Source organism: Rhinatrema bivittatum, chromosome 1 (assembly GCF_901001135.1).
Source record: "Rhinatrema bivittatum chromosome 1, aRhiBiv1.1, whole genome shotgun sequence".
Lineage (NCBI taxonomy): Eukaryota > Metazoa > Chordata > Amphibia > Gymnophiona > Rhinatrematidae > Rhinatrema > Rhinatrema bivittatum.
This window is the reverse complement of record NC_042615.1, coordinates 789,350,116-789,377,623: the sequence shown is the minus strand read 5'-3', so window position 1 is coordinate 789,377,623 and position 27,508 is coordinate 789,350,116. Positions and strand designations below refer to the sequence as shown.

At 44.5% G+C, this 27,508-nt stretch overlaps 1 protein-coding gene across 1 annotated transcript in view; it reads right to left on the bottom strand.

The window, feature by feature from the left end:
- Positions 1-25,752, bottom strand: part of ATP5F1A (ATP synthase F1 subunit alpha) — a 45,581-nt gene extending 19,829 nt beyond the window's left edge. The window contains exons 1-8 of the mRNA XM_029580829.1: positions 25,546-25,752; positions 24,668-24,746; positions 19,355-19,524; positions 5,248-5,421; positions 2,833-2,999; positions 2,001-2,149; positions 1,540-1,691; positions 256-480 (exon numbers count right to left, since the gene is read on the bottom strand). Of these exons, the coding sequence (XP_029436689.1) occupies positions 256-480; positions 1,540-1,691; positions 2,001-2,149; positions 2,833-2,999; positions 5,248-5,421; positions 19,355-19,524; positions 24,668-24,746; positions 25,546-25,605 (1,176 nt within the window). The 5' untranslated portion in view covers positions 25,606-25,752. The remainder of the gene's footprint in view (positions 1-255; positions 481-1,539; positions 1,692-2,000; positions 2,150-2,832; positions 3,000-5,247; positions 5,422-19,354; positions 19,525-24,667; positions 24,747-25,545) is intronic.
- Between the last annotated feature and the right edge of the window lie 1,756 nt (positions 25,753-27,508).

Below are 27,508 nucleotides of genomic sequence, written 5' to 3'. Positions count from 1 at the left end.
AAATAAATAGTAGTAGAAAAGCCAAGAGAAATAAATGCTCAAGTACACACTGTTCAAAGCCCACAAACGCAAAGAACATTCAAGGGTCATTTACAGATTCTGCACTATAAGAACGCAACCAAATGTTAGTAACATCTGTGTATACTTATTGTCGAGCTGACAAAATGAAACCATTTTATCCATATGAAGTGCCAACAATGACAATTCTTGCTATTTACAAAGAGATCCATTCAAAGCTGTATTTGTAAACTCTACCTGCCCATCTGTAATGGAAATGACATTGGTTGGGATATACGCAGACACATCACCAGCCTGAGTCTCAATGACAGGCAGGGCAGTCAGGGAGCCACCTCCAAACTGATCGTTCATCTTGGCAGCTCTCTCCAAGAGACGAGAGTGCAGATAAAAGACATCTCCTGGGTAAGCCTCACGACCAGGAGGACGACGCAGCAGCAGAGACATCTGGCGATAGGCAACAGCCTGCAAGCAAAAATGGGTGAATGAACATTTACAGCATTTATTAGCAAGAACACAGCATAGTTGCTTAATGCAATTCTGATCTACATATTTTCCTTTTACAAACAAAAAGGAAGCTTGGCACACACATATACCTCTAAGCTCAATCTGCAAGTTCAGGGAAACAAAATATACACATTATATACCAATTCCATGAGCAGGTTTGTTTCTTTATATCTGATATACAGTAGGCTTACACTGCACCTGGTGAATTACTGTAATGGGTCAGCAAATAGAAGATAGGTCAATAACCAACAGTTGACGTCTTCCTCCTCCAATGTGGTTAAACCCCAACAGAATAAAGGTTACAGGGACCAAAGCAAAACAGAAAATAACAAAAACTTTTTCCTACCCTATACAGTAATACTGCATGGTCAGGATGCATATTTCCCAGTGTTGCATCACAAAAAAAAAAAAAAAAAGAAAAGGCCTTTTTGCAATACAAATACCCTTTCGAATTACACTCCCTTTCCATATGTCTTAACCTCCTGCTCCACTCCTCTGGGAAGGGATAAAGAACAGGCTGGACAAACAGGCAGCCATGGAGGATGAGCTCTGCCAGCCACTTCGCCTTCCCCAAGCTGCCACCATGCTCAATGAAAACAAAAAGGAAGGACGGGAGATGAAATGAGAAGTAGATGGGGAAGAGAACTGAACAGGTGATAGAAGAAAGGAGATGGATGATTTAAGGAGTCTAGAAGGGTGGAAGAGTACTTTTCGCCCCATCCCTACACCCCAGTTGGAGAAAGACAGAACATAGAGGAGAAAAATAAAAACGAGAGAAGATACGTCTGCACCCTCACCCCAAATAAAAAGAAAAAAAAGCAGATAAAGAAAAATTAGAAAAAATGTTGATCCTTATTTTAAAACTGCTCCACAAATTTCATATACAGCAGTGAGTACTGTGTAAAATATTCCCTGGCAGAATACTACAAAACCCAGTGACAGGAAAGTCTGTTTTAGTTAGTTTTGTTAAAACTAACATTTCCCCTCTTTTCTTCAGAGGTGCAGATTTCCTCTTACCTGTTTGGATAAGTCATCATAGATAATCAGGGCATGCTTGCCATTGTCTCTGAAGTACTCTCCCATGGAGCAGCCAGAGTAGGGTGCCAGATATTGAAGGGGAGCAGCATCAGAAGCTGTGGCCGAAACCACGATGGTGTACTTCATGGCATCTGACAAATGAAGCAGCATTACTTGGGTTAGAGGCTGATAAAAAATTTAAAAAAGTGTGCATGCATGTGCAGTTATATGAAGATGCCAGTTTACATAACCTCTTACAAGTTGTACAGGTGGTTTGGATTATCAGATAATAATCTACAATAAGTCATTTTACTGGGTCTGACACTAAGTTCTAAACACACAATTAGTAGCAACAGGATCCACAGGAAGATATTTGGCTTTTGTCAATGAAAGGTTAAAATGAACAAGCCCCTGCCGTGTCTACCAGAAAGAGGAAAGTGTGCCAGATTGTTCCACAGTACCTGCATCAGTCAGTCTCTTGACCAGCTGAGCCACGGTGGATCTCTTTTGACCAATGGCAACGTAGATACAGTACAACTTCTTCTTTTCCTCTGTTCCATCATTGAACCGTTTCTGATTAATAATTGTGTCAATAGCAATGGAAGTTTTACTATTACGGAAAAGAAAAAAAAACCCATGAAAACAGAAAGTTAAGTAAACTGGTGTTCTTGGCTCTATCCATTCACTGTACAAACTTCACCAGACCAAGGCAGAACATATCCGATCTGTTTACTACATCACTCTCGAATTCTGCCATGCAGCTATTTGCCAATCACAAAAGAATAGTTCTGCAAATTTTATACCAGTTAACTAGGCTCATCCTATACAAATCACAGCTCTGCCAGTAGTAGCCGTACTCTGCATTACAGTCATATGTGGCAAACCACTATGTATGCTTCACACCCAATGATGAACGAAGAGGCAACCTGAGTTCTTGTAACCAACAACCTTTTTATCCTGCCAGAAAAGACAGATTTCCAACTAGCAACCAGTAAAATATGCAGTGTCAGCAAAACCAGCTTCCCACTTCTGTTCAAAGCTACTGGACACCTCTGTTTTAATGGCAGACACTGGCTCACCTGCCCTATTTCAAAGGATGGGAAATCCAGCTAATGTCACATTGCTCCAGTTGCAAGGCAAACAATGGATGGCAGTAAACATTCTTTTCTCTGGAAGGGGCTGTGGGTCTGTAGAGCAAGATTCAGTTTTGTCTACAGTGCATCCTACCAAAGGAAATCTTAACACAAACTGAATTAAAAGCAAAACAGGAAAAATGAACTACTGAAGACTTACCCAGTCTGCCTGTCACCAATGATCAACTCACGTTGGCCACGGCCAATTGGTACCAAACTGTCTACAGCCTTGATGCCAGTCTGCATGGGCTCACGCACAGAGATTCTAGGAATGATGCCAGGTGCCTTTAGGCCAACTCTCCTACGTACCTTAGAGGTAATTGGACCCTGTGCAAAACAGGAGATTTGAACTTGGTCATCTAGCAATTCTTTATTCTCTCATAAATAAAACTACTGTATTTTTCGCTCATAAGACATGCCTGACCATAAGACGCACCTAGGATTCAGAGCGTGAAAATTAAAAAGAAAAAAAAAGAAAGGTGTGCTAAACTGGCTCTGTTCCCGGGCGTCTGTGCGACTTATGGAGCAAATTAGGATAGGGCATAATTTTTTTGTCCCCATTCCTTTAAATTTAACTACAACCCCCCACCCTCCTGACCCCCTCAAGACTTGCCAAAAGTCCCTGGTGGTCCAGCGGGGGTCCGGGAGCGATTTCCTGTACTTGGGCTGTCGGCTGCCAGTATTCAAAATGGCGCCGATAGCATTTGCCCTTACTATGTCACAGGGGCTTCGGGTGCCATTGGTCAGCCCCTGTCACATGGTAGGAACAATGGACAGCCAGCACCATCTTGTGCTCCCACCATGTGACAGGGGCCGACCAATGGCACTGGTAGCCCCTGTGACATAGTAAGGGCAAAGGCTATTGGCGCCATTTTGAATACTGGCAGCCGACGGCCCAAATGCAGGAGATCGCTCCTGGACCACCAGGGACTGTTGGCAAGTCTTGGGGGATTGTAGTTAATTAAATTTAAAGGGTTGGGATGGAGAATGGGGACAAAAAAAAAACATTGGTTGTAGTTTTGTTTTTTTTAATGTTTGGTCTTTTTAATTATGGGGTTTTATGTTTTGGGTTTTTTTTTATATATATTGCATTTTGAAATTTTGGTCGTATGCCACACTGGGCAGTCTTGCTAGACTGAAAGAGTGGAATATTAAGTTTAAATAGAAATAATGCTAACCTCCGTTCTTTTTCTCCTCTCTGGGAACACTTATCTAGATGAGGATTGTCTTCCTTTTTGACGCGTGGCCGACCTCATTCTGGATTTTTGTTTGAGAAGCATATTAACTTTTTTTTTTTTTTTGCAATTTAATATTTTGAAATTCTTGAATGCAACTAATTCATGTTTATGTTGTACACAGATTTAAAGACGAATTGCAGTCCTGTTTTCTTTTTTTGTTTGCTGACTATGGTTTTATTCTGATCTGTATTTACTACTGTGATTACATAGCATCAAGTATTCAAAACTGTTTTAATTACTTGCATTGTTTCTGAAAACACAGAACACTGAATACAAATTGCCTCACCTGAAATGAGATTGGACTGTTAATGCAATATAAATTGTGTGACAAAGCCAATATGGACCAAATTGACTTTTCCAAATATAGCAACTGCTAGAGAACCAGTAAGATAACTAAACAATGACTGATATTAATTGATACACAATTACCATTTGTATTGTATACTTTTAAAGAATTAATTTGCAGGCCAAAAAGGTAGTTTTCTTTAATACATATAGCCACGCCTACCTGTACAATGCACAAGGTAAAGTTAAAGAAATAAAGCAGCATCTGGCACACTTTGTAGACTGAAGATGGAACACCTCTCTTTCAATTCAATCACCATCTTTATTCATTACACAATTCTAACAAGTCACTTTAATGCAAATTTTAGCTTAAATGTTGCCATATTATCTCAATTTTAAATTCCCTTTATATGCTTTCCACAGCATGTTCATGCCTGGTTGCAATAAGCTGATGAAAGATCAATGCTGCACAATAAAGCTACTGGCACCATTACTGTTCAGAGCTAACAAAATGGAACAAGCAGCAAATCAACCAACATATCTTAAAAAAAAAAAAAAAAAAGTGGGTACACTGACCTGTGTCTTAACCACACACTATAGACTTCGAGACCAGAAGGAGAGGAAGAGGAGAAGATCACTATACCATAGAGTATTGGAGTGCATCAAATTTATATACAATGCTCAATGTGTCTTCATGCTAAGTCTATAAGCTGCTAGAACAGTATTTGAGGGCTTCTAGTATTGTAAAAGTTCTCTGCCTCATGAACAATAGATTATGGATATGAATCTTACACTTCAAGGCTCTCATGTTTTGGATGTCACTGCCAAACACACACAGAAAGGCTAAGTGTTCTACGGTTTAAGCATTCTGCTGATTTGGTAACAGACCCAAGGAGCCATTTACTGGCTTGTCCATTTGTCTCACAGAAAGCTCATGAACAGAGAGCAGAGCAATACAAGGAATAAAGCACTCCTGCTCTCTGAATTCAAGGAACAGACAGACATGGAAATGATTATTCTATGATAACAGACAAGTCCACCTCCATGCTTACCTTTCCATCAATAGCGTTACCCAGGGCATCCACCACACGGCCCAGCAGCGAGTCACCAACAGGTACGTCCACAATGGCGCCCGTTCTCTTCACTATGTCACCTTCTTTGATCAGTTTATCATTACCAAAGACCACAACACCAACATTGTCAGGTTCCAAGTTAAGGGACATTCCCTAAAATCATAGCAAAGAAGCATTACTTTACAGAACACATCCGCATTCAAAATTATAAATAACCAAAGCAATAGCAGTAATAGCTTCATCAACAGAAAACCTCAGAAAGGAAAGGGGGGGGGGGGGCTGGGTGTGTGCCCTCAGCCCATCTCTACTGAAGTTCAGGATACAATATGCAAGGTGAGAATTATCAGGACTTTGGGAAAAGTGCCTGCACATCTGAATAGTTTCCAGCATAATGGAGAAATTACTTACCTAATAGTTTTGTTTTCCTTAGTGTCGGCAGATGACTCAGGACCAATGGGTTATGTGCTCCCCTGCTAGCAGATGGAGATGAAGTCAGGTTTCAAAGCTGACCTCACCCTAGCTGTACCCTTGTAATGACCTCAGCCCTTCAGTATTCTCTTCAAAAGCCACAGTGGATATTCTATTGAAAGAACTAGATTTAAAATAGGATTAAAATAAAATTATAAAAATGGATAACTAACTGTACTCAACCAATCATAGAACACTCAATCCCAGTAAGAATATAGATGCCTTGATATAAGGATTGCATGATGGTTTACCCGTAATCTCCAGGGGCGAATCGTTGACACCGTTCTTGGGCAGCTGTGGGCTGGATGCCGAGTCCATTTATTTACACTAAGGAAAACAAAATTATCAGGTAGGAAATTTCTCCATTTCCTAGTGTGTAGCCAGATGGACTCAGGACCAATGAGATATACAAAAGCTACTCCCAATCAGGGCAGAAGGCTGCTCGCAGTCTGGTTAACACTGCCCTTGCAAAGGCTGAATCCTCTTGGGCCTGTACGCCCAGGCAATAGAATCTAAAGGTGTGCAAGGAGGACCACATCGCCGCTCGGCAAATATCGACAGGAGACAGAAGTTTAATTTTCACCCTTGAGACCGCCTGAGCTCTTGTGGAATGAGCTTTAACCTGAGAAGGTAATGGCTCTCTTGCCTCCACATAGGCTCCCATGACCACCTCCTTAATCCAGCGAGCTATGGTAGCCCGTGAAGCTGGCTTTGCCTCGCTTCTTTCCATCGTCAAGGACCAAACAGGTGGTCCGTCTTTTTGGACAAGTTCTGAAACTTTCAGATACCGTACCAAAAGTCTGACATTCAAATGCCAGAGACTGTATTCTTCCACATCCTTGTGCTTATCTAGGGATGGCAACGAAATGAACTGATTCAAATAAAACTCAGAGACTACCTTGGACAATAAGGATGGAACAGTACGAAGCTGTAATACTCCTGGAATCATCCAGAGGAATGATTCCTGACACGACAATGCCTGTAAGTTCAGAGATGCGACGTGCCATGCATATAGCCACCAGGAACACAGTTTAAGTTTAATAAACGCAAGGAAAGACTGTGCAGTGGCCAAAAGGAGGGCCCTGCCAGAAATTCTAATATTAGATTAAAATTCCACAAGGGAATCAGCCACGTCTGGTTAAGCCAACAAGCGGGTTCTGTTCACCTCGCCCCTGAAACAGAAGCATGCTGCTACCTGGACCTTCAAGGAGTTAAGGGTCAAATTCCAGATTTAGTGGGATTTTGACTGTTCGAAAAGGGGGGGGGGGGGGGGGGGAAGATACCGCATTCCTCGCACCAGGCCTCAGATAACTTTCCAGACCCACACATACACTAGGGATATAGAGAACTTTCGAGCATGGAGTAAGGTGGCAATTACTGCCACAGAATATCCTCACCTCATCTGGTGAGCCCTCTCAAGGGCCAAACATAAGAAGGAATAGAGTTGGATCCTTGTTATGCTGTAGCAGGTCCTTGTGCAGTGGGAGGCACGGGGGGGGGGGGGGGGTGTCGTCTCCACCAGGAGTCTCCGTATGTCCGCATACCACGGACACTGGGCCAATCTGGAGCTCTAGTAGGACTAATCTCCCGAGGTGCTCAATTCTGCGAATAAAGGGAAGGCATATAGCAAGTCTTCTTCTGGCCAGGTCTGAATGAGAGAGTGTCAATCCACACGGACCACCGATTTCTTCTGAGACTGAAGAATCGGGGAAACTTTGCATTATGAGACGCGGCCAGCAGGTCGATGGACAAGAGACCCCAGTGATCTACTATCAGCTGAAAGGCTTTCGCCAACACCCACGCTATTGGATCCAGGCTCTCCCTGCTTAGAAAGTCTGCTCTAACATTGTCTTTTCCTGCGATATGGGAGGCTGAGATCATCTATAGATGTATGTCCGCCCATTCCATAAAAATATCTATTTCTTGTAACATTGCTGGCTCTTGGTTCCACTCTGGCGGTTGATGTGGGCTACAGTCGTTGCATTGTTCAACATTACATGGATCACTTAACCCTGGAATCTGTGGCCGAATTGTAGACAAACCAATCTGTGGGGCCTTCCAGGCAGCTGATGTTCCACAAGGCTTCTTCCTCGGTCCAATGTCCCTGGGCCATCAGCTCCTGACAGTGAGCTCCGCAGCCCCAGAGGCTTGCGTCTGTTGTGAGGACCAGCCAGTTCGGGGAGGACAGGGGTATACCCTGCTCAGATGAGCTTCCTGTAGCCACTAATGGAACCAAAACGTACTCCCAAGTGGAGGCGAATCGAATAGTCTTGAGACTGCGGGTTCCAATGTTACAGTAGTGAGCATTGACGTGGTCGCATGTGTGCCCTCGCCCTTGGCACTACCTCCAGGGTTGCTGCTATCAAACCGAGAACTTGGAGATAGCACAATACGCCCGACGGTGTGGAACTCATTCACTGACACTTGAAATATCAACTTCCTTACCTGCATTGTAGGAAGGAAGACCTTGCCCTGCTTGATGTCAAACCGGATTCCCAGATATTCCAAGGACTGGGAGGGCTTGAGACTGCTTTGTCCAGGTTTACAACCCAACCGAGTTCCTGAAGCATAGTGGTCACCCTGTTGGTCACCCAGAGACGATCTTCCGCGGACTCAACCAGTCGTCCAAGTACGGGTGCACCAGGATTCCCTCTTTTCTCAATGATGGCACTATGACCACCATAATCTTGGAAAATGTTCTAGGGGCGGAGGCTAGGCCAAAGGGCACTGCCCAGAACCGATAATAGCGACCCAGTACTGCAAAGTGTAGGAAACACTGGCATTCTTGATAGATTGGAATATATAGGTCCAGGGAGGTTAAGAACGCTCCCGATTGTAAGGCCAGTATCACAGATCCTAGGGTTTCCATGTGAAAATGATTCACTCTTACATGTTGGCGGATGCTCGAGGTCCAGGATGGGGGCAAAAGGAACCTTCCTTCTTGGGTACGTTGAAATAGATGGAATAACACCCCATATTATCCTGGGGTGCAGGTTCTTTGATTATAGCCCTCATCCTGAGAAGCCTTAAAAGAGTAGTCTCCACTGCCTGCTTCTTGTGTTGGGAGTGGCAAGGAGACGACATGAATACGTCCCGAGGAGTGCTGTGAAATTCCAGCGCATATTCTCGTATGACCTAGCACCCATTTGCCCGATATGATCTCGACCCACCTCTGGTAGAAGAGGGACAATAGACGCCCTCTCTCTTTGTTCCAAGGGTGGGTCGGCAAGTTTTCATTGGGGCGTTCGGGAAAAACCTGAACCCAAGCCTGCCCCTCTCTTGGGCTGTCGACTATGAAAAGACAGACTTCCCCAAAGGGCCAAGACCTCTGAAATGTTGAGTTTCCGTAGAGGAAAAAAGCGTTGGGAGACCCTGGATCGACCCCTCATGGGCAAGGGGTGCTGTAACTGCTTTCTCTTATCTTCTGGTAGCCAGGGAACTAGAGATTCGCCCCATATACTGGCCAGCTTTTCCAATTTTCTTCCAAAGAGGGTGATCCTTTAAAGGGCATCTTTGTAAGATTTGCCTTAGAGGTTGCATCCGGTGACCAATTTCACAGCCATAGCTGTCTTCTGGCCACCACCACTGAGGCCACTCCTCTGGCCGAAGTATGGCCTAGCCCAGGAGGTACTGGGGTAGGTAGGTACTGCTGAATGTCGCTCTCCCATAAATGACCTCCCTGGGAGGAGCCAGGCTTAGCAAAGTCCTCACAGTGTTGACATTAGTTGGAATCCAGGTCAGACTATGAAGCCCTAATACGACAAGCAGCGCAGAGAGAAAGACGCTTATGTTTCTTGGCTGCCGGAGCCATTGGTGACTGTAATTGTGTTTTGTGGGCTCGCGCTTAAAATTCTATGCGCACAGATTTCGGGTGCCTAGGCGGGACGCGGCAAGGCGCACGCACAGCCTATGCGCCTAGCTTTACCTGTATTCTGTGCTTAGTAGGTTGTGCGCGGTGTTATGTGCACAGCGCGTACCAATGTTCTTTAGAGGTCATATGGCACGCAAAAAGACGTGTGCAATTTGGCGCTGCTGTGGCCTACCACGCAATGTGCCGACCAATCCGCTCGGAAGCCCACTTCCCCTTACCCCAATGGGACTGGGAACGACGTTAGTACGGTGTGCCGAGCTACAAGACTGGAGGAAGTCTTACTGAAACCCCTCCAAATATCTCTGCACCAGGAGGTAATCCTCTTTTCTCTCCCTCTTTTTTTTTTTTTTAAACATGTACCTGGGCTCAGTGCTTACCGGCTGAGTACAGAGACTGTCTCCAGCTGCAAGAGGTGAGGGCTTTGGCTGTCACCACCATGCTCGGCAGCAAAGACCATGCTGGGAACAGGCTACTGGACCAAGGCATACCTCTGAGGGATCTCGGAAATCGCTTCAGGAATTCTCAACTGGGAGAGGGACCTTTAGGTATCGCCGCAGGGCTCAATTTTTTCTCCAATTTAAATATAGAATTTCTCCTTCCAAGAAGTACAGCAATCCCCATAGGGAGAGGTATGTCCACCATCTGCTGGAGACGGAGAAATACTGAAGGACTGAAGTCACTGCAGGGATGTATCTAAGGTGAGGTCAGTTTTGAAATCTACTGGCAGGGAAGAATAATCCATAGAGTCCATCTGGCTACATGCTAGGAAAACAAACTCCAGTCCTTAACATCTTTGATTTCCAGGATATCTACAATGAATATTCCTCAAATATAATTGCATAATTTCAACTAACAACCAACTTCATTTGTTTATTGTGATTATCCTGGTCACAAACTAATTTTTTAACATTTCAAATGTAATAGTTCATATCATTGACAGTCTGGAGTTGAATATTCCTAACAGATCTCCAGAAAAAGATTTAGTCATTCACTAAAAGGCAGACTTGTAACTTTACCCAGTGTTCACCAGTCCCAACAGAGCATGTGAACTTCAGCATAAGTCTATCACATGAAATCACATTGCTCTATTCATCAAAGGTAAGGGATTCTAAAAGGTATTACACCTAGACTTGCTCTAATAAATTTAGTAGTTCTCTGGTATCATCTCTCACAAAAACTATGACAATGAGTGTGGCTTACAAGGAGAAATTACTAGGGGTGTGAATCGTGTGATCGATCGTCTTAACGATTGATTTTGGCTGGGGGGGGGGGGGAGGGAAATCTGATCATCGTGGGTTTTTTTTTGTTAAATCGTTAAAAATCGTAAATTGGGGGAGGGCGGGAAAACCGGCACACCAAAACAACCCTAAAACCCACCCCGAACCTTTAAAACAAATCCCCCACCCTCCCGAACCCCCCCAAAATGTTTTAAATTACCTGGGGTCCAGTGGGGGGGGGGGGGGGCCCAGCGCGATCTCCCGCTCTCGGGCCACGGCTGCGTTGAGAAATGGCACCGGTGGCCCTTTGCCCTTATGTGACAGGGCAAAGGTAGCGCCGGCGACCCGTATGACCGGGCCTCCTGACCCCCACAAGACTTGCCAAAAGTCCAGCGAGGGTCCGGGAGCGACATCCTGCACGCGGGCCGTATTGCCAATCTTCAAAATGGCGCCGGCGCTACCTTTGCCCTGTCACATGATAAGGGCAAAGGGTCACCGGCGCCATTTCTCAACGCAGCTGTGGCCCGAGAGCGGGAGATCGTGCTGGGACCCCCCCCCCCACTGGACCCCAGGTAATTTAAAACATTTTGGGGGGGTTCGGGAGGGTGGGGGATTTGTTTTAAAGGTTCGGGGTGGGTTTTAGGGTTGTTTTGGTGTGCCGGTTTTCCCGCGCCCTATTTAACGATACAATACAAATGCCCCTGACGATAATTCGGGGGCATTTGTATTGTATCGTGCACTCTAACGATTTTGGACGATTTTAAAATTATCTGACGATAATTTTAATCGTTCAAAAACGATTCACATCCCTAGAAATTACTACTTACCTGATAATTTCCTTGTCTTTAATGAAGACTGGTTAATTCACACCAGTGGGTTATGCACCTCTACCAGCAGATGGAGTCAGAGCAAAGCTGACATCACAGTATATGTATCCCTGCACGGACATCAGCCTGCCAATATTCTCTGCAAAAGCCAACTGTGGACAACTAAAAAACAGATGAGCATAACTATTAACATACAACCATTCAAGCACTCAGTGAACAGGAAAACACTGAGCTCAGACAAGGAGTGTAATATTACTGATCTAGGGACTGGATCTGATACTTACCAGTAATGCCCAGAAATGCAGCCACTCAGAAGGACAATATCACCACCATCCGGCAGCCAAGGGTGAGAAAGTGGATTAACTTGTCGTCATTAAAGAAAACAAAATTACAGGTAAGTAGTAATTTTCTCCCCTTTTAGCATTCAGACAGGTTAATCCACATCAGTGGGATGTAAAAAAGCTACTCCTGAACAGGACTGGAGGCTGCATCCTCCTGGGCCTGTACATCTAGGTCGTAATGCCTGGAAAAGGTGTGTAAAGAGGACCACGTCGCAGCTTGGCAAATCGACAGGAGACAACAATCTAATCTCCTCCCATGATACTACCTGAGCCCTAGTAGAATGAGCCCTAACCAGACTAGGCAAAGGCTGCTCAGCATCCACATATGCAGCCGCGACTACCTTAATCCAGTGGGTTATTGTAGCCCTCGACACCAGATCGCCCTGTTTACTTCCACTGTGGAGTATAAACGGCCATCCATCTTCTTGAGAGGTTTAGAAACCTCCAAAGTCCCCAAGATATGCCTCTTGTCATCCAAGGTCCATAAAAGGCGATATTCAACCGCATCTCACTCCCTGTCCAGAGTCAGCAGGGAAATTGATTAAAGTAAAAATTCGAGATCACCTGAACAGTACGCAGCTGTACCGCCCCCAGAGTCACTTGCAGAAATGGTTCCCGGCAAGATAAGGCCTGCAATTCAGAGACTCTATGAGCAGAATTACCACATGAAACACCATCTTCAAAGTAAAATAGCCACAAGGAGAGGCTACGCAGTGGTCGAAAGGTGGGACCAAAAAAAAAAATGCAAAACCAGATTAAGACTCCACAAGGGCATCATCTGCCCAACCTTGGCCACGGAGGAAAGGCATATAGGAGCTTGTCTTCCGGCCACTCCTGCAAGAGGGCATCGATGCCCAAAGACTTTAGATCTCTCCTGTGACTGAAGAAGTGAGGAACCTTCGCATTGTGAGATGTTGCCAGCAAGTCTAGAAACGGGATGCCCCAAAGGTCCACTATGAGCTGGAATGCCTCATTTGACAATTCGCATTCTCCTGGATCCAGACTGTCTGCTGAGAAAGTCCGCTTTTGCATTGACTTTTCCTGCAATGCATGAGGCTGAGATCTCCTGAAGATACACTTCTGCCCATTCCATGAGTGGGGCTATTTCCTGCAACACTTGCTGGCTCTTGGTTCCTCCCTGGCGATTGAAGTAAGCCACTGTCATTGCATTGTCTGACATTATTCGGACTACTCAACCATGCAAGCGGTTGATGAATCGCAAGCATGACCAATGGGCTTCCAGCTTATTGATGCTCCAGAGAGACTCTTCTGTACTCCAGTGCTGTCAACTCCTGATAGTGAGCTCCCCCAACCCTGAAGGATTGCATCAGTCATGAGTACTAGCCATTCTGGTGATTGTAGGGAAATCCCCTTCCTTAGATGATCCGCTTGCAACCACACTACAGTTGTATGCTGATCTCCACCAGCAAGTGAAGTTCTATCGAATAGCCCTGAGATTGTGGATTCCGAGCCAGTAGACTGTACTGAAGAGAGCGCATATGCACTCTTGCCCAAGGAGCTACCTCTAGGGTGGCCGCCAAACAGAGCGCCTGTAGATAAGACCATTTCAGGCGTATTGTTTCTGTAAGTCATTGCACCTGCACCATCAGCTTCTGAATGTGGATCTCTGGCAAGAACACCCTATCTTGCTTCGTGTCGAACCAAAACATAGATAACTCCAGTGTCTGGGATGGCTGTAGATTGCTCTTGGCCAAATTCACCACCCATCCTAGTTCCTGTAGCAAGGAGATCACCTTGCTTGAGACCCAAAGGCTCTCATATACTCTTGGCCCGAATCAGCCATCTTTTCTCAACACTGCTGCTACCACCAACATAACCTTGGAAAAGGTTCTGGGGTGCAGTGGCCAACCCGAAACTGATAATGCCGCCCCAAAACTGCAAAACGCAGAAACGGTTGATGCTCCAGACAGATGAAGGTACACCTCTGACAAATCCAGAGACGTCAGAAACTCCCGAGTATACTGCCATTATCACTGAGTGTAAAGTTTCCATACAGAAATGAGTCACCCGCAAATGATGGTTGACTCCCTTGAGATCTAGGACGGAGGGAAAGCAACCCTCCTTCTTGGGCACAATGAAGTAAGTGGGCTGAGGAGTCTTGACAATGTACACTCCACTGCCTGCCTCTTCTAGGAGAGTTGCAGGGAGACACGATGAAAACATTCCGAGGAACATTGAAAAACTCCAACACTTAGCCATCTCTTATCACCTCCAAAACCTATTGGTCTGACGTGATCTTGACCCACCTCTGATTTAAAAAAAAAAAAAAAAAAAGAGAAAGACAGGCAACCCCCTATCTCCTATTCCCGGGGGTGAGTTGACACCCCTTCATTGGGAGGAACTGGTACCTGAGCCTGCGCCTTGTCTGGGCTGCCTAGGATGAAAGGATTTAGACCTACCCAAGGACCAAGTCCTCTGAGAAGCTAATCAATCCTCTGCAAGGTTAAAAGAATTTAAAACCTCTAGCATGAATCTCATGCCGAAGGAGTGTGGCGTCTACTTCTTATCCTCTGGTGACAGAGGAACCTGGGACTCACCCCACTTATTGGCCATTTTTTTCAGCTCACTCCCAAACAAGAGTGATCCTTTGAAAGGCAATTTTGTATGATTAGACTGAAATTGTATCGGCTGACCAATTCCAAAGCCATTGCTGACGCCTGGCCGCTATTACTGTATCCACCCCTTTGGCTGAAGTGCAGACCAGATTGCAGTCCACATCTGCCAAAAAGGCAGTTGCTGGTTCCATCACTGCCCTGAATTCACACCAGATTCATCAACTTCCTGCGAGAGAAGCTAACAAGAGCAAACCACCAGGGAGCAACAAGAAGCTATTTGCAAATTCGTTGCCATTGCCTCAAAGGCCTGCTTAAGGATAGCCTCCGTTCTATCTTGCACATCCTTCAATGCTGCTTCCTCTTCTATGGGGACAGTCGTCTGCTTGGTGACGGCACACACATGCACATCAACTTTCAGAAAGCGCACTTGCTGTCTTGCAGCTGGATCCAGGGAGTACAACCCTTCCAAGGCTTATCCCCTTTAACATTGGCTTCTGGGGCACCCCATTCAAGAGCGATCAATTCTTGAATAGCCTCTATAATAGGGAAGAAACATGAGGCTTTACACAAGGAAATTAAAATGGGATCTTTCTTTGGCTCAGAATGGAATTTGCCCCCCCCCCCCCCCCCGGTGTCCCCAGTATCTTGTTTGGGAAATCAGAGTTGGTAACTCATCTCTATGAAAGAAACACAACATAGTTCTATACATAGAAATGAAATGAAATGACGGCAGAAGACGACCAACCGGTCCATCCAGTCTGCCCAGCAAGCTTCACACATTTGTTCTCATACTTAACTGTTTCTCTTGGCTCTTAGTAACCTTATGTTCTAATTCCCTTTTCACCCCCACCATTAATGTAGAGAGCAGTGCTGGAGCTGCTTCCAAGTGAAATATTAAGTTTGATTAGTTGGGTAAGCGGCAGCATAGCTCTCTGCCATGAAGCAGAGGGCAATGCTGGAAATGTGTGAAGTATCAGTTTTTCTTTTCCCCTGTCATTGAAGCAAGGAGTCATGCCGGACATGCACCGAAAGTGAAGAATGCCTTGAAAGTCACATTAACTATCATCAAATATTGAAAAGCCTAATAATTGGTAATACCTATAAGCCCATGAACCCATCCCTGTTTTTTTTCTTTTTTTCTTTTCTTTTTTTAATTGGGAGATGGATGCCCTTCATCCTTCTACTCTGTGAAGGTGGACACCTACCACCGGCCACTGGCATCCCGCTCCGTTAATGCCTCTGTGGCTACTGCCGCTCCATGCAGTGTTTTACTACCTGCTCTTTATATGCGTCCTCTAGAACTGATGGATCCCATCCCTGGGTTTTTTTATTATTGATTTAATTGGGAGATGACAGCCCTCCATCCTTCCGCTCCGTGAAGGTGGACACCTACCACTGGCCACTGGCATCCCGCTCCGTGAATGCCTCTGTGGCTACTGCCGCTCTGTGCAGTATTTTACTACCTGCTCTTTATATGGACACCTACCACTGGCCACTGGCATCCCGCTCCGTGAATGCCTCTGTGGCTACTGCCGCTCCGTGCAGTATTTTACTACCTGCTCTTTATATGTGTCCTCTAGACCTGATGGATCCCATCCCTGTTTTGTTTTTGTTTTTGTTTTTTATTTAATTGGGAGATGACAGCCCTACATCCTTCCGCTCCATGAAGGTGGACACCTACCACTGGCCACTGGCATCCCGCTCCGTGAATGCCTCTGTGGCTACTGCCGCTCCGTGCAGTATTTTACTACCTGCTCTTTATATGCGTCCTCTGGACCTGATGGATCCACAATATTTATCCCATGCCCCTTTGAAGTGCTTCACAGTTTTGGACTTCACCACTTCCTCCGGAAGGGCATTCCAGGCATCCACCACTCTCTCCGTGAAGAAATTCTTCCTGACATTGGTTCTTAGTCTTCCTCCTTGGAGCCTCAGCTCGTGACCTCTGGTTCTGCTGATTTTTTTCTGTTGGAAAAGGTTTGTCATTGTCTTTGGATCGTTAAAGTTTTTCAAGTATCTGAAAGTTTGAATCATATCACCCCTGCTCCTCCTTTCCTCCAGGGTGTACATATTTAGATTCTTCAATCTCTCCTCGTATGTCAACCGATGAAGACCCTCCACCTTCCTGGTCGCCCTTCTCTGTACCGCCTCCAACTTGTCCTTGTCTCTTTGTAGATACGGTCTCCAGAACTGAACACAGTACTCCAGGTGAGGCCTCACCAAGGACCTGTACAAGGGGATTATCACTTCCCTTTTCTTACTCGATATTCCTCTCTCTATGCATCCCAGCATTCTTCTGGCTTTTGCAATCGCCTTGTCGCATTGTTTCGCCGACTTCATATCATTAGACACTATCACCCCAAGGTCTCTCTCCTGCTCCGTGCACATCAGCCTTTCCCCCCCCATCGAATACAGTTCATTCGGATTTCCACTCCCCAAATGCATGACTTTGCACTTCTTGGCATTGAATTTCAGCTGCCATATCTATACGGCTCCAATCCCCAAGGAATTTCCCCATCTTCCAGGGAATAAGGATTGGCTTCACCATCTGTGCCATCTGGGTCCCTATTGGTGTGACCTGCATCAGGTCTAGACGTACTCTGACGCTTACCCACAGCACCAGGCCTGCAGGAATCCACAGCCTGCAATCCTGAACTATTAAGGTTGGCTGGGGCTGCCGACTGCGTCTGAAGAAAGGACTACAGAGCTTGAAAAAATTCCACCCAAGAAAAGGCAGAGGGTTCCATGCCAAAACCAATCCTGCACCCACTGGACTACCTCCCCCCACTGACGAACCAGTTAGGGGAGCCCCAAGTTCAGGCGGAACCTCTGGCAGCTCTTTCCATTCTCGCAACATGCTGGGAAGGACCGGGCTTAGCAAAATCAGATGGAGACAATTCTCCCTACGATTCCAAACAGTGCTGACAAGTAAGAGGGTTTGCCAGGCTGAGGTGCCTGAATATGGGAAGCAGCACAAAGGGTAAAGCGCTTGGGCTTTTTTGCTATAGGCGCCATAGAATTGTCAGTACACTCCTGAGGGCATCTGATAACTGTATGCCCAGCTGTGCTCGCAACAGGCGCTCAAAAAAAATAGTTGCCTATCAGGTAGATGCTCAACTTGGACGCCTAGCTGAGCACCCACTCGAGCACCCACTCGAGCACCCGAGTCCAACCTAGGTGCCCTTAAGCACACAACTGTGCATCCACCTAGGCACCCCTAAGCGCACAACCGAGCGCCCACCTATGGGCACAGCCGAACGCGCAAGCGTGAACTGATGTCACTGAAGTGGGGCAGCCTTATGTGCAGAGAAAAAAATGCGTGAACGTCACAATGGTCTATTATGTGGTGAAAAAGCAAAGACTATGAGAAGGGCCTAGCCCAAAAGGCTGCTCAACCCGCCAAGCTGCCCGACTCCATAAGCTCCCTCGGAGGCAGGAACGGATGTCGTATTGGCGTGCCAAGTCTGGTGAGCAGCAGGGAGAAAGAATCACTAAAATTAAATCCGCTTTATCTTTTTTTTAAAATTTTTTACTCTTTACCTGAACTCAGCCCGTTCCGACCGAGTACAGAGTTGGTCTCTGGCTACGGGGGGAGAGGGCAAAGGCCTTCACTGCTGTGCTTGGCTTCCTGCATCTGCTAGCCTTTCAACTGTTTTTTTTTTTTTTTTTTTTAAACAGCTAAGTCTATGCCGGAAAAAACAACTATCGAACCAAGGCATTCATCTGAGGGAGGGATCCGCAGATATCACCTCAGGAAAAAAAAACTTGATTGAGGGAGGTATCACCACAGGAGAGTGGGGCAATAAAATTCCTTCTTTTCTCCTTCTACAATCAAATTTCAACGCAATTCCCAGTAGGAATCAAGATATCAGCTTTGCTCCATCTCCATCTGCTGGTTGAGGTGCATAACCCACTGGTGTGGATTAATCTTTCAAAGCCTCCTCAGGAATATGATATCGAACAGAGCCCCTTGACTGTATAGGTGCTGTTTTAAATCACAAGTAATGTGATACACCATGTGACTGTGCTTAAGTTCTCAAAGCATATAGGAAAACTGGTTGTTACCTTACCCGGGGAAGGGCATGCAAAGATTCCCCTATTTTTATATCAATTCTTAATGTTGCCCGGTCATATAGTAACAACCCTTGGCCAGTGGCCACAAACTGTTCCTTCCAGAATCCAGTTAATGTGGACCCTAAATCTAGCCACGAGATGTCACCACTGAGCAATGGTTGAGACTCTCCTTCCCACAGGCTGTGAATGCTATTTGCATAGCATCCCCAGCCAGCCTGGGGAACAGAAGTCTGGCCACTTTAGTACACAGTGCTCAACACTGACCCGGCCCTCACTAGAGATAAGACTAACTTTTAGGACTAATATTTGGCTTACTATAACAGAAGGCTCACAGATGAAAGGTTATGCGGGTTTAAATTAAGTCTTTCCTTTGTGACCAAACTCTGACTGACTTCCAGTTCATCCAAAATCTCTCTGTTCTGCTGAAGACAAAGGCTCTAAAAGGTGCCGCAATTCTTAATTTACAGCTTGCTATGCTTTCTTTAATGCCCCTCTCCTCAGCTTCTGGAAGCTTAGGTAACAACTGTAATGCTCTAGCAACGAGACACAGACTGCAACAAGTGCATCCATTGGTTGGGCATTAGCTGTTGCTTTTGAATGGCCTATGGATTTTACAGACTGCCAGTTAACACAAGGAAATTAACGATCTCCTATGCCGCAGTGCTGCCTCTGGTTTAATCAGGCTAATGCCAACATATATATTTTACTTCACCTTAAGCCCCGAAGAGAACTCCACCATCTCTTCAGCCTGAACATTCCTTAGACCATACACACGAGCGATACCATCCCCAATGGACAGCACACGTCCCGTCTCTTCTAGCTCCGCTGAAGTGTCAGCACCTAAGATACGCTCCTCGAGAATAGAGGACACCTCTGCAGTGCCTACAGAAATAAAACATGACCAATGAAATTAGACCTGAATATTTTAATCTTTTCTTTTCATTTTCTTTTGCGGGGGGGGGGGGGGGGGGGGGTGTCTAACAGCCTTCCTTCTACATCTTGGGTTCCTAAGCTTATTTATAACTTATTTCAATCTTGATTGATACTATTAGGCACCAAGCTGAGTATCTGGGAAGGGACAGCCATAAATGTGAACAAATACATAATAAGTTCGTGAAAGGACAAAAATGAATGATGGTATCTCAGACACTGACTTTTAGATGACCTTTCCTTATTTACAATATAAAGTTATGAAAAATTGGAGCTTGCGCACTTGATAGCACCACAGCCACCATGCAGGAGATGGATTCAAGTCCCAGACCCAATTCTTGCTCATTCGGCTAGCAAAGGCTGGAAACAGCTCTTTGGAGTAAGCCCAAATCACTGCAGACCACCACCACCACCACTGACCAGTTATAAAGGAGGTACTTGTACCAGGATCTGATGGGATCCATATTGTGTGCCCTTCAGCCAGAGAATTGCTGCTGTGATGGCAGAGCTAAAGAAATATGAAGGACTGAATATGAAATAACTCTGTGGCAGCAAATAAAAGTCTATATTGCTGTTCAATGACAGTTAGGATTTCCTCACTAGTACTATTCCTACCTCCTGCTAACTGGAAGAGCAGGAACTGGTTTAGCAACTTGACTGTCTCACATCAGTGCTACCATGGGCAAGTATCAATTCTCGTGATTTTTTTTTAAATGTAAGTTGATGCAAGTAAGATGGTAAGACCATGTGTATGAATAAACCTACAATGATCAATACTGATCCTTATCCTTCAGATTAACCAGCCATCTGGGAATGCTGGACAATTCTTGCATGCAATGAAGATTTGGGGTATGGGGGGAGGAGACAGCAGAGCAGGCAGGCTATAGAATCATCAGGAGAATGTCTGCAGCTGAGGGACCATGCAGCAAGTACAACTATAAGAAGGAGTAAAGAAAATTATGGGGCAGTAATTATTGGATGAAAACTGCAGTTCTTCTTTCACTCTATTTCCAGTAATGCTTTTTGTTTTGGTTTTTTTGGGTGGGAGAGAGATTTAAATTTACAAAAACAAAAACTATAAGGAGATTTTTTTACCTTGCTTCTTAAAAATCTGGGCTGGCACCAGAATTTCCCTAAATGTTTTCAACCCTTGTATGCCAATGTAGTGCAATTTCTACGGCATCACTTTAGTCACCAATAATCAATAGATTTCATGCTTTGCTATTAAACATCTAGAATATCAATGTATATTCTGGGACAGGCAATGTCAAATGGAAGACATCTGAGTAGGGGATGGCTATAGATCTTTTACTTCCATTATGCAGTTTCTTATTCATGTGAATTTCTGCAATGATTGGTAAAAACAAACACAAACAAAACACAAACCTCTCCATCAAAACAATGACAGATGGCAGATTAAGCACTGAGACATTAACAAAAAGAGTGAAAGAGCTGTCTCACATTAGCACAACCAGAATACAAGAGAGTGTGTCACTAAAAATAAGCAAAATGTCAGTTTAGTTGAGGGATGTAGGCAATCCGGGGTAGTTTTAAGTCATACTCATATGGTCAATGCTTGATTGGGAGTAGACAACCTGGACCTCTCAATCATTCATCCCAGTAAGGTGTAAATACCATCAATATTTCTTTAGGTTTTTTGTTTGGTTTTTTTTTAAACTTGCACATAAAACATCTTAAACTTGAAGCAATGCCCCAGTTTATGCCAAATGTTAAATAGATAACACACACCAATAAGGCCAATTATACTGAAACTCCCTGCTAATTCCAACTTGGGACGACTCATATTGACCCAGGCAACAAGGGTGCGTCACTTCTGAAGGGGCAAATCTAAGGAGGTCATTTCTTTGAAAGCAACTGGGGAGAGGAATCATAGCTTTTTTGTAGTTTAATAAGTGGTCAGTGCTTAGGGGTGTAATGGGAGTATGACTATAGCCACAGCCCCCAGTTTCTTGCAGCAGCTCAAAGACAGATGTGGCAAGTGAAATATTGCAGAAAGCTTTCAGAAATTTTGCAAGTATACGGTGTATTTGCACAACTTTGCATCTACCTGCATTAATATAAATTTGTATTTTCCTGTATGTTATTTTTGCCATTTATTTACTTGGATAATTGTTCTTTTCTGTGGAAATGCTCTTAGTTATCAATGCTGGGAAGAAAAGTGATCTCAGAGGGGCAGGGCAAAGGGATAGGAGATGGAGGAAGGAGCAAAGAAGAATCAGGAGCAGAAGGGACGGGGTCAATTCATGATCAGGAGAGGAAAGGCAGAGCCACCCTATCACATTTCTTCTCCTGATACCGATTTCTCCACAGTCCCCTTCTGATGCCTTCACTCAGCTTAAGCCCATCTACTTTTTTGGCCTTGGTGATTTGAGAAGTAGCACTTTAGAAATGACAAATAGCAGTAGTAAGACAGCTATGGCATGATGCCTCAAGCTGCTTCCTCTCTGACCCACGTGGTTCAAACACTCTGGCCCCAGACAGAAGATTAAGCAGCCCAAGGATCAGCCACTGTCCTTTTCCAATCACCAAACCTGGATTCCTGGTGGGGATAGGCAGGGGATAGATGCAGGGCATCACTGCTGCTGACAGTTCGACCTCATCTATTCTATGGGGAATACAGAATTCCACAGCAAGGGATGGAATATCCTTGGCACAAGAGGGTCAGAGGAAAATCAGAATGCCCCTAGCCTCCAGCGAATGTGCGGCCCCAGGAGAAACCACAAAATTAGCTTGTTGCTGCATATTTTATAATCTGCCACAGAATCAACACTCCTGAAAGCTTTCACACCTAATTCAATTTTTTGAAGAAAGCTGCAAGGAGCCTGCCGTCAGTCTCAGCTTGTTCTTTGATCCTGCTTCAGCTCCTTCCCCTTGGGAAACAGCCTGCAAGGAAACTTCTGTTGTTCCCCCAACATACTCCCTTCTGTCCTGAAGCGAAAGGGGTATGGAGGCAAAGTTGGAATGGACAAAAAAAAGCAGTCAAAGATATCTTAAATCATTACCAAACCAAAGATGATTTTGATATAGTTCGACTAGAGTAATGTTCCTATAAAAATGAAATTCTGCTAGACAAAGGTTCTTGCACCTGCATGTGTGGCCAATCATATACCATTTACAAAAAGATCTGGATGTGTTTTGGAAGTCTGCAACTGCTGATGTCCCACAGCTTGGCAGAGGGGGTAACAATTTCAATTCATAGAACCCTTGATGACTGACACTATTGTTGAAAAGTTTCAAACTGGCGCTAATTCAACCACTTTTTGTATGCTACCATGTATTGAATGTACACAAATATTATACTGGGACCACTGCTTTTTAACGTATTTAAAAATGACCTAGAGATGAAAATGAGTGAGGTGATCAAATTTGCTGATTATACAAAATTATTCAAAGTTGTTAAATCATGAGAACTGTGAGAAATTGCAAGAGGACCTTATGAAACTGGGCATCCAATAGGCAAATGACATTTAATGTGGACAAGTACAAAGTGATGTACTTATGGAAGAGTTACCCAAATTATAGCTATACAATGCAAAGTTCCACATTAGGAAACTCAGCAAAAAGATCTAGGTGTCATTGTTGATAATATGTTTAACATTCGCTGCTCAGCGTGTAGTGTCAGCAAACAGGAAAGCAAACAGAATGCTAGGAATTATTAGGAAAGGAATGGAGAATAAAAATATATCATAATGCCTGTGGGCAATTCTGGTCACCGTATCTCAAAAAAGATAAAAGTGAAATTAGAAAAGGTACAAAGAAGGGCAATCAAAATGATAAAGGGAATGGAATGAGTCCATGAGAAGCTGAACAGGTTAGGGCTCTTCAGTTTGGAGAAGATGGTTAAGGGGAGATAGTTTGAGGCTTATCAAATATTAAGTGGAGTTGAACAGATAAATGTGACTCGGTTAACTTTCTAAAAGTACAAAGACCAGGGGGATATTCAATGAAGTTACTAGGTGATATTTAAGATTTTTTTTTTTTTTTAAGATGCAAGGACTAGAACTGTACACAATACTCAAGGTGTGCTCACTTCATGTTCAACTTGGAGAAGAGACAGCTGAGGGGGGGTATGATAGAGATCTTTAAGATCATGAAAGGTCTTGAACGAGTTGATGTGAATCGATTATTTATACTTTCGGATAATAGAAGGACCAAGGGGCATTCCATGAAATTAGCAAGTAGCATATTTAAGATTAATCAGAGAAAATTCTTTTTCACTCAATGCACAATTAAGCTCTGGAATTTGTTGCCAAATGATGTGGTTAGTGCAGTTGGTGTAGCTGGGTTCAAAAAAGGTTTGGATAAGTTCTTGGAGGAGAAGTCCATTAACTGCTATTAATCAAGTTTACTTAGGGAATAGCCACTGCTATTAATTGCATCAGTAGCATGGGATATTCTTGGTGTTTGGGTAATTGCCAGGTTCTTGTAGCCTGGTTTGACCTCTGTTGGAAACAGGATGCTGGGCTTGATGGACTCTTGGTCTGACCCAGCATGGCAATTTCTTGTTAGAGGCATTATGATACTTTGTTTTATTCTCCATTCCTTTCCTAATAATTCCTAGCATTCTCCAAACCTCAAACAAAATAAGAATTTCACATCATACGTTAAACCACGGGTTCAACTGTCACCCTTGAAGTTTCCTTTTGTTGATCCCTGAGGAATGCTGGTTCATATTCAGTACAACTATGTTAAAATCTACATGCAGTGGGACTGATATTAAAAGCATGACCCCCTACTGCATATGTAGACACTACTGCCAAAGAGTATAAACTGCAACTCCTGCCAGCCTGCAGTACTTAACTGTTGAGGTACCAACACACAAACTTATGGTATCCTGTTTGAATAAAAAAAAAATCATTGCTGCATATCTTATTTATATAGAACCATAATCCAGGTCCTATATACAATAGATTATTATATACAGGCACAAATCTGTGCCCAGAGAGCTTAAAACCTAAGGAGGTACTAAGGTAATGTCACAAGTGTCTGTGGAAGAAACAGAATCTGAACCCAGGTCATTATTCTGCTAGGTCACCTATTTCCCAGCAATGAAGGAAGTTTAACTCAGACTCACCACTTTTTTGAAGCCATGTCTTTGAGGTATGAAGATTTCTAGTGGCTATGAAAGTTGCACCAAGAGCATTTCTAGAAACCTGGCACAAAAAAATAAAGTCAAAAATCAGAACACACTTTCAAAATTTTAGCTGTACAGGAGCCAAGCCTTTCATTTACCTACAAATGACCGCAGACATCAATCCTGCAAGTTTACGGAGGAAAAACCTTCTTTAACAAAAATATCAACATTGTAGTTTAGTGGGAAAGACCGGTTAGAGGAGGGAAATAAAACGTTAAAAAAAGGCATAATCATCTTCCTACATTTTAACTGAGCTTCATATAACTAATGGGAAAAAAAGGTTATATATTCTGAACAGCGAGACTTTCTTATACTAAGCAAATAATAACCTTTCAAGAAAGTTATAAAAAAAAATTCTACCCATGCAAAGCTTGTGTTTTTTTCCCCTTAACTAAGCAAAATAGATATTACCTGGTACTACCGGCACAATGACCTAGTGCGCCCTGCCTTAACGCTATGAAGTCCACAAATCGCCGGTGACGTCCACTTGGAGGCCCGAGATTGTGCCGGGTCTCCGGTGAACCCTCTCCGCCCCCCCCCCCCCAGCAGCAGCGCTAAGAAATGACTGAGCCCGGGGCCCCGGCCGGCTGCCTGCAGGGGCGAGGCGCTGACCTTCAGCGCGCAGGGCACTCCTCAAGCTCCGTCCGACTCACACCGCACACCGGGCAGGTCGGCCGGGAGCTGGGCCGGGACTCGCGTTACCGCATGCAAGGGGGGGGGGGGGAACGTCCGCGCCCTCCCCTCCAAAAAAAAAAGTCACCAGCGGGCCGGGCGGAGCTGCAACTCCAGCCCGCGGGCGCTGCAGGCGCGAGACGTACCAGGCCGGCCTGCCGCGGCAGGGAGCGGGCGAGGGTGGCTGCGACGCGCACGGTCAGCATGGTGCTCCTGCGGCTTCGGCTGCTTCCCGCTCTCCTGGGCTAATGCTGTGGTGGTGGTGGTGGCGGCCGCCGCTCCGACTCCCTCTCCTCGCTGAATAACAAAATGGCCGCAGCGCCCCCCGCCGCCTGTCAGGGAAGGTCACCGGCTAGGAAACTTCCGCCGGAAACACGTCAGCAGCAAAGGGAAAGCGGGGGAGCGTCTGACGCCTTGCTCCGTCTTAGTGTTCGGGGGGGGGTCTCAAACTTTTTTCTATCGTGGCAGATTACTCTTACCCGCTACAAAATAGAATCAGCTGAACTTGTGTATATATTGCCAGAGGTAGCAGAGGGCATGTAACTATTAACAGTAACTGGATAAGGACTGTGTCGTATGCCAGGAGGATTAAAACGTCTTGTGCATCCTCAAGACTTTTGAATGCCTCTGTATTTCTTCGGCTCTGGAGTAGTGAAAAACTTAATTCTATTAAGAATGTTATATTTCCCTTGTGCCATTAGAAATATATATATATATATATATATATATATATATATATTAGATATCGATTATTTTCCCTATGTATATATATATATATATATACATAGGGAAAATAATCCCATCTATTTATTTATTTTATTTATTTAATTCTTTTTAATATACTGATGCTCAAGACCAGGTCTTATTGTACCAGTTTACAATAAACTAAGGGGGGGGGGGGTAAACCAGTTAACACTGAGAGCGAAAGTTACATTACAACAGCGAATGTGGAACAAGGATGTTAGAAAAAAGGGATAGATTAACAATTTCTAACTGGAGAGCGGTGCATGTAAGCAGAGAACAATTGCTTACATGGTAAAAATTATATACAGTTTAAACAGAGGAGTCAATTGGGCACGTTATATAAGAGCGTAGTTAGCAGAAAACAGTTCCTTTGTGGGGTGGAAAGAGGTACAGGTACATATTGCTGAGGTCTGTATTGGGAGTCATTACCCTGGAAAAGGATCTTGGAGTCTTTGTGGACAAGACGTTGAAATACTTGGCTTAATCATATTCAAATCCGGTCTAAAAGCTCACCTTTGTTAAGCTACTTTTAAATTCTAACCACTTTTTTTTTCCAATAAATATATTTCCCATAGACTTTTGTTTGCCTTATGTTTGTTTTGAATAGATTAAAAGTTATATAGAGTAGGAACTGCCTCTTATGAATCTGGCTACTAACCCTTCGGAAATGATAAGTAAGTAGTACTAGTAGTAACAGTAATTAGCTGTGTCTGCAGAGTCCCAGCACAGAAGGCAGCAGTTTTTTGCTGGTCCTAGGAAGAGAAGAGAGTTACATCGCACCTGCTAATATAAATTTCCCATGATATGCCTCCAAGTCGTTGTGACACACTAGTTGAGAACCACTGTCACAGATAATTGTTCACGCTTTTCAGTTCTTGCCTGAGCTGGCTACTCAGTGCCCACGTATAAGCACAGGGAGAAGGTGATGGAGGGCAATCATCCAGAAAGCTACAGGGACAAAGGAAGCCAGATGTTTGGGAAATAGCCCATATTTGGATTATTGCAGGGTTTTGTGGCTAGAGAAGGGGATGGGTGCTGAGTGTGAGGTGGCCTAAATATGGAAACTTGACATTTCAACTGGAAGATGATTGCAAACTGGATAAGAAACAGAGAGTTTTCTCAGTGGAGAAAGGTAAACAGTGGAGTGCCTCACAGATCTTTACTGGGACCGGTGCTTTTTTATGTAAAACTGTTTATTAAAGAAAACACCACAAACATTTGACATACATGACTCTGAAGCATGGCAAATCAACCACATACAGTCATTTGTTCAAAGACAAGCTTTTATACATAGAAACATAGAAATGACAGCAGAAAAAGACCAATCGGCCCATCCAGTCTGCCCAGCAAGCTCCCACACTTATT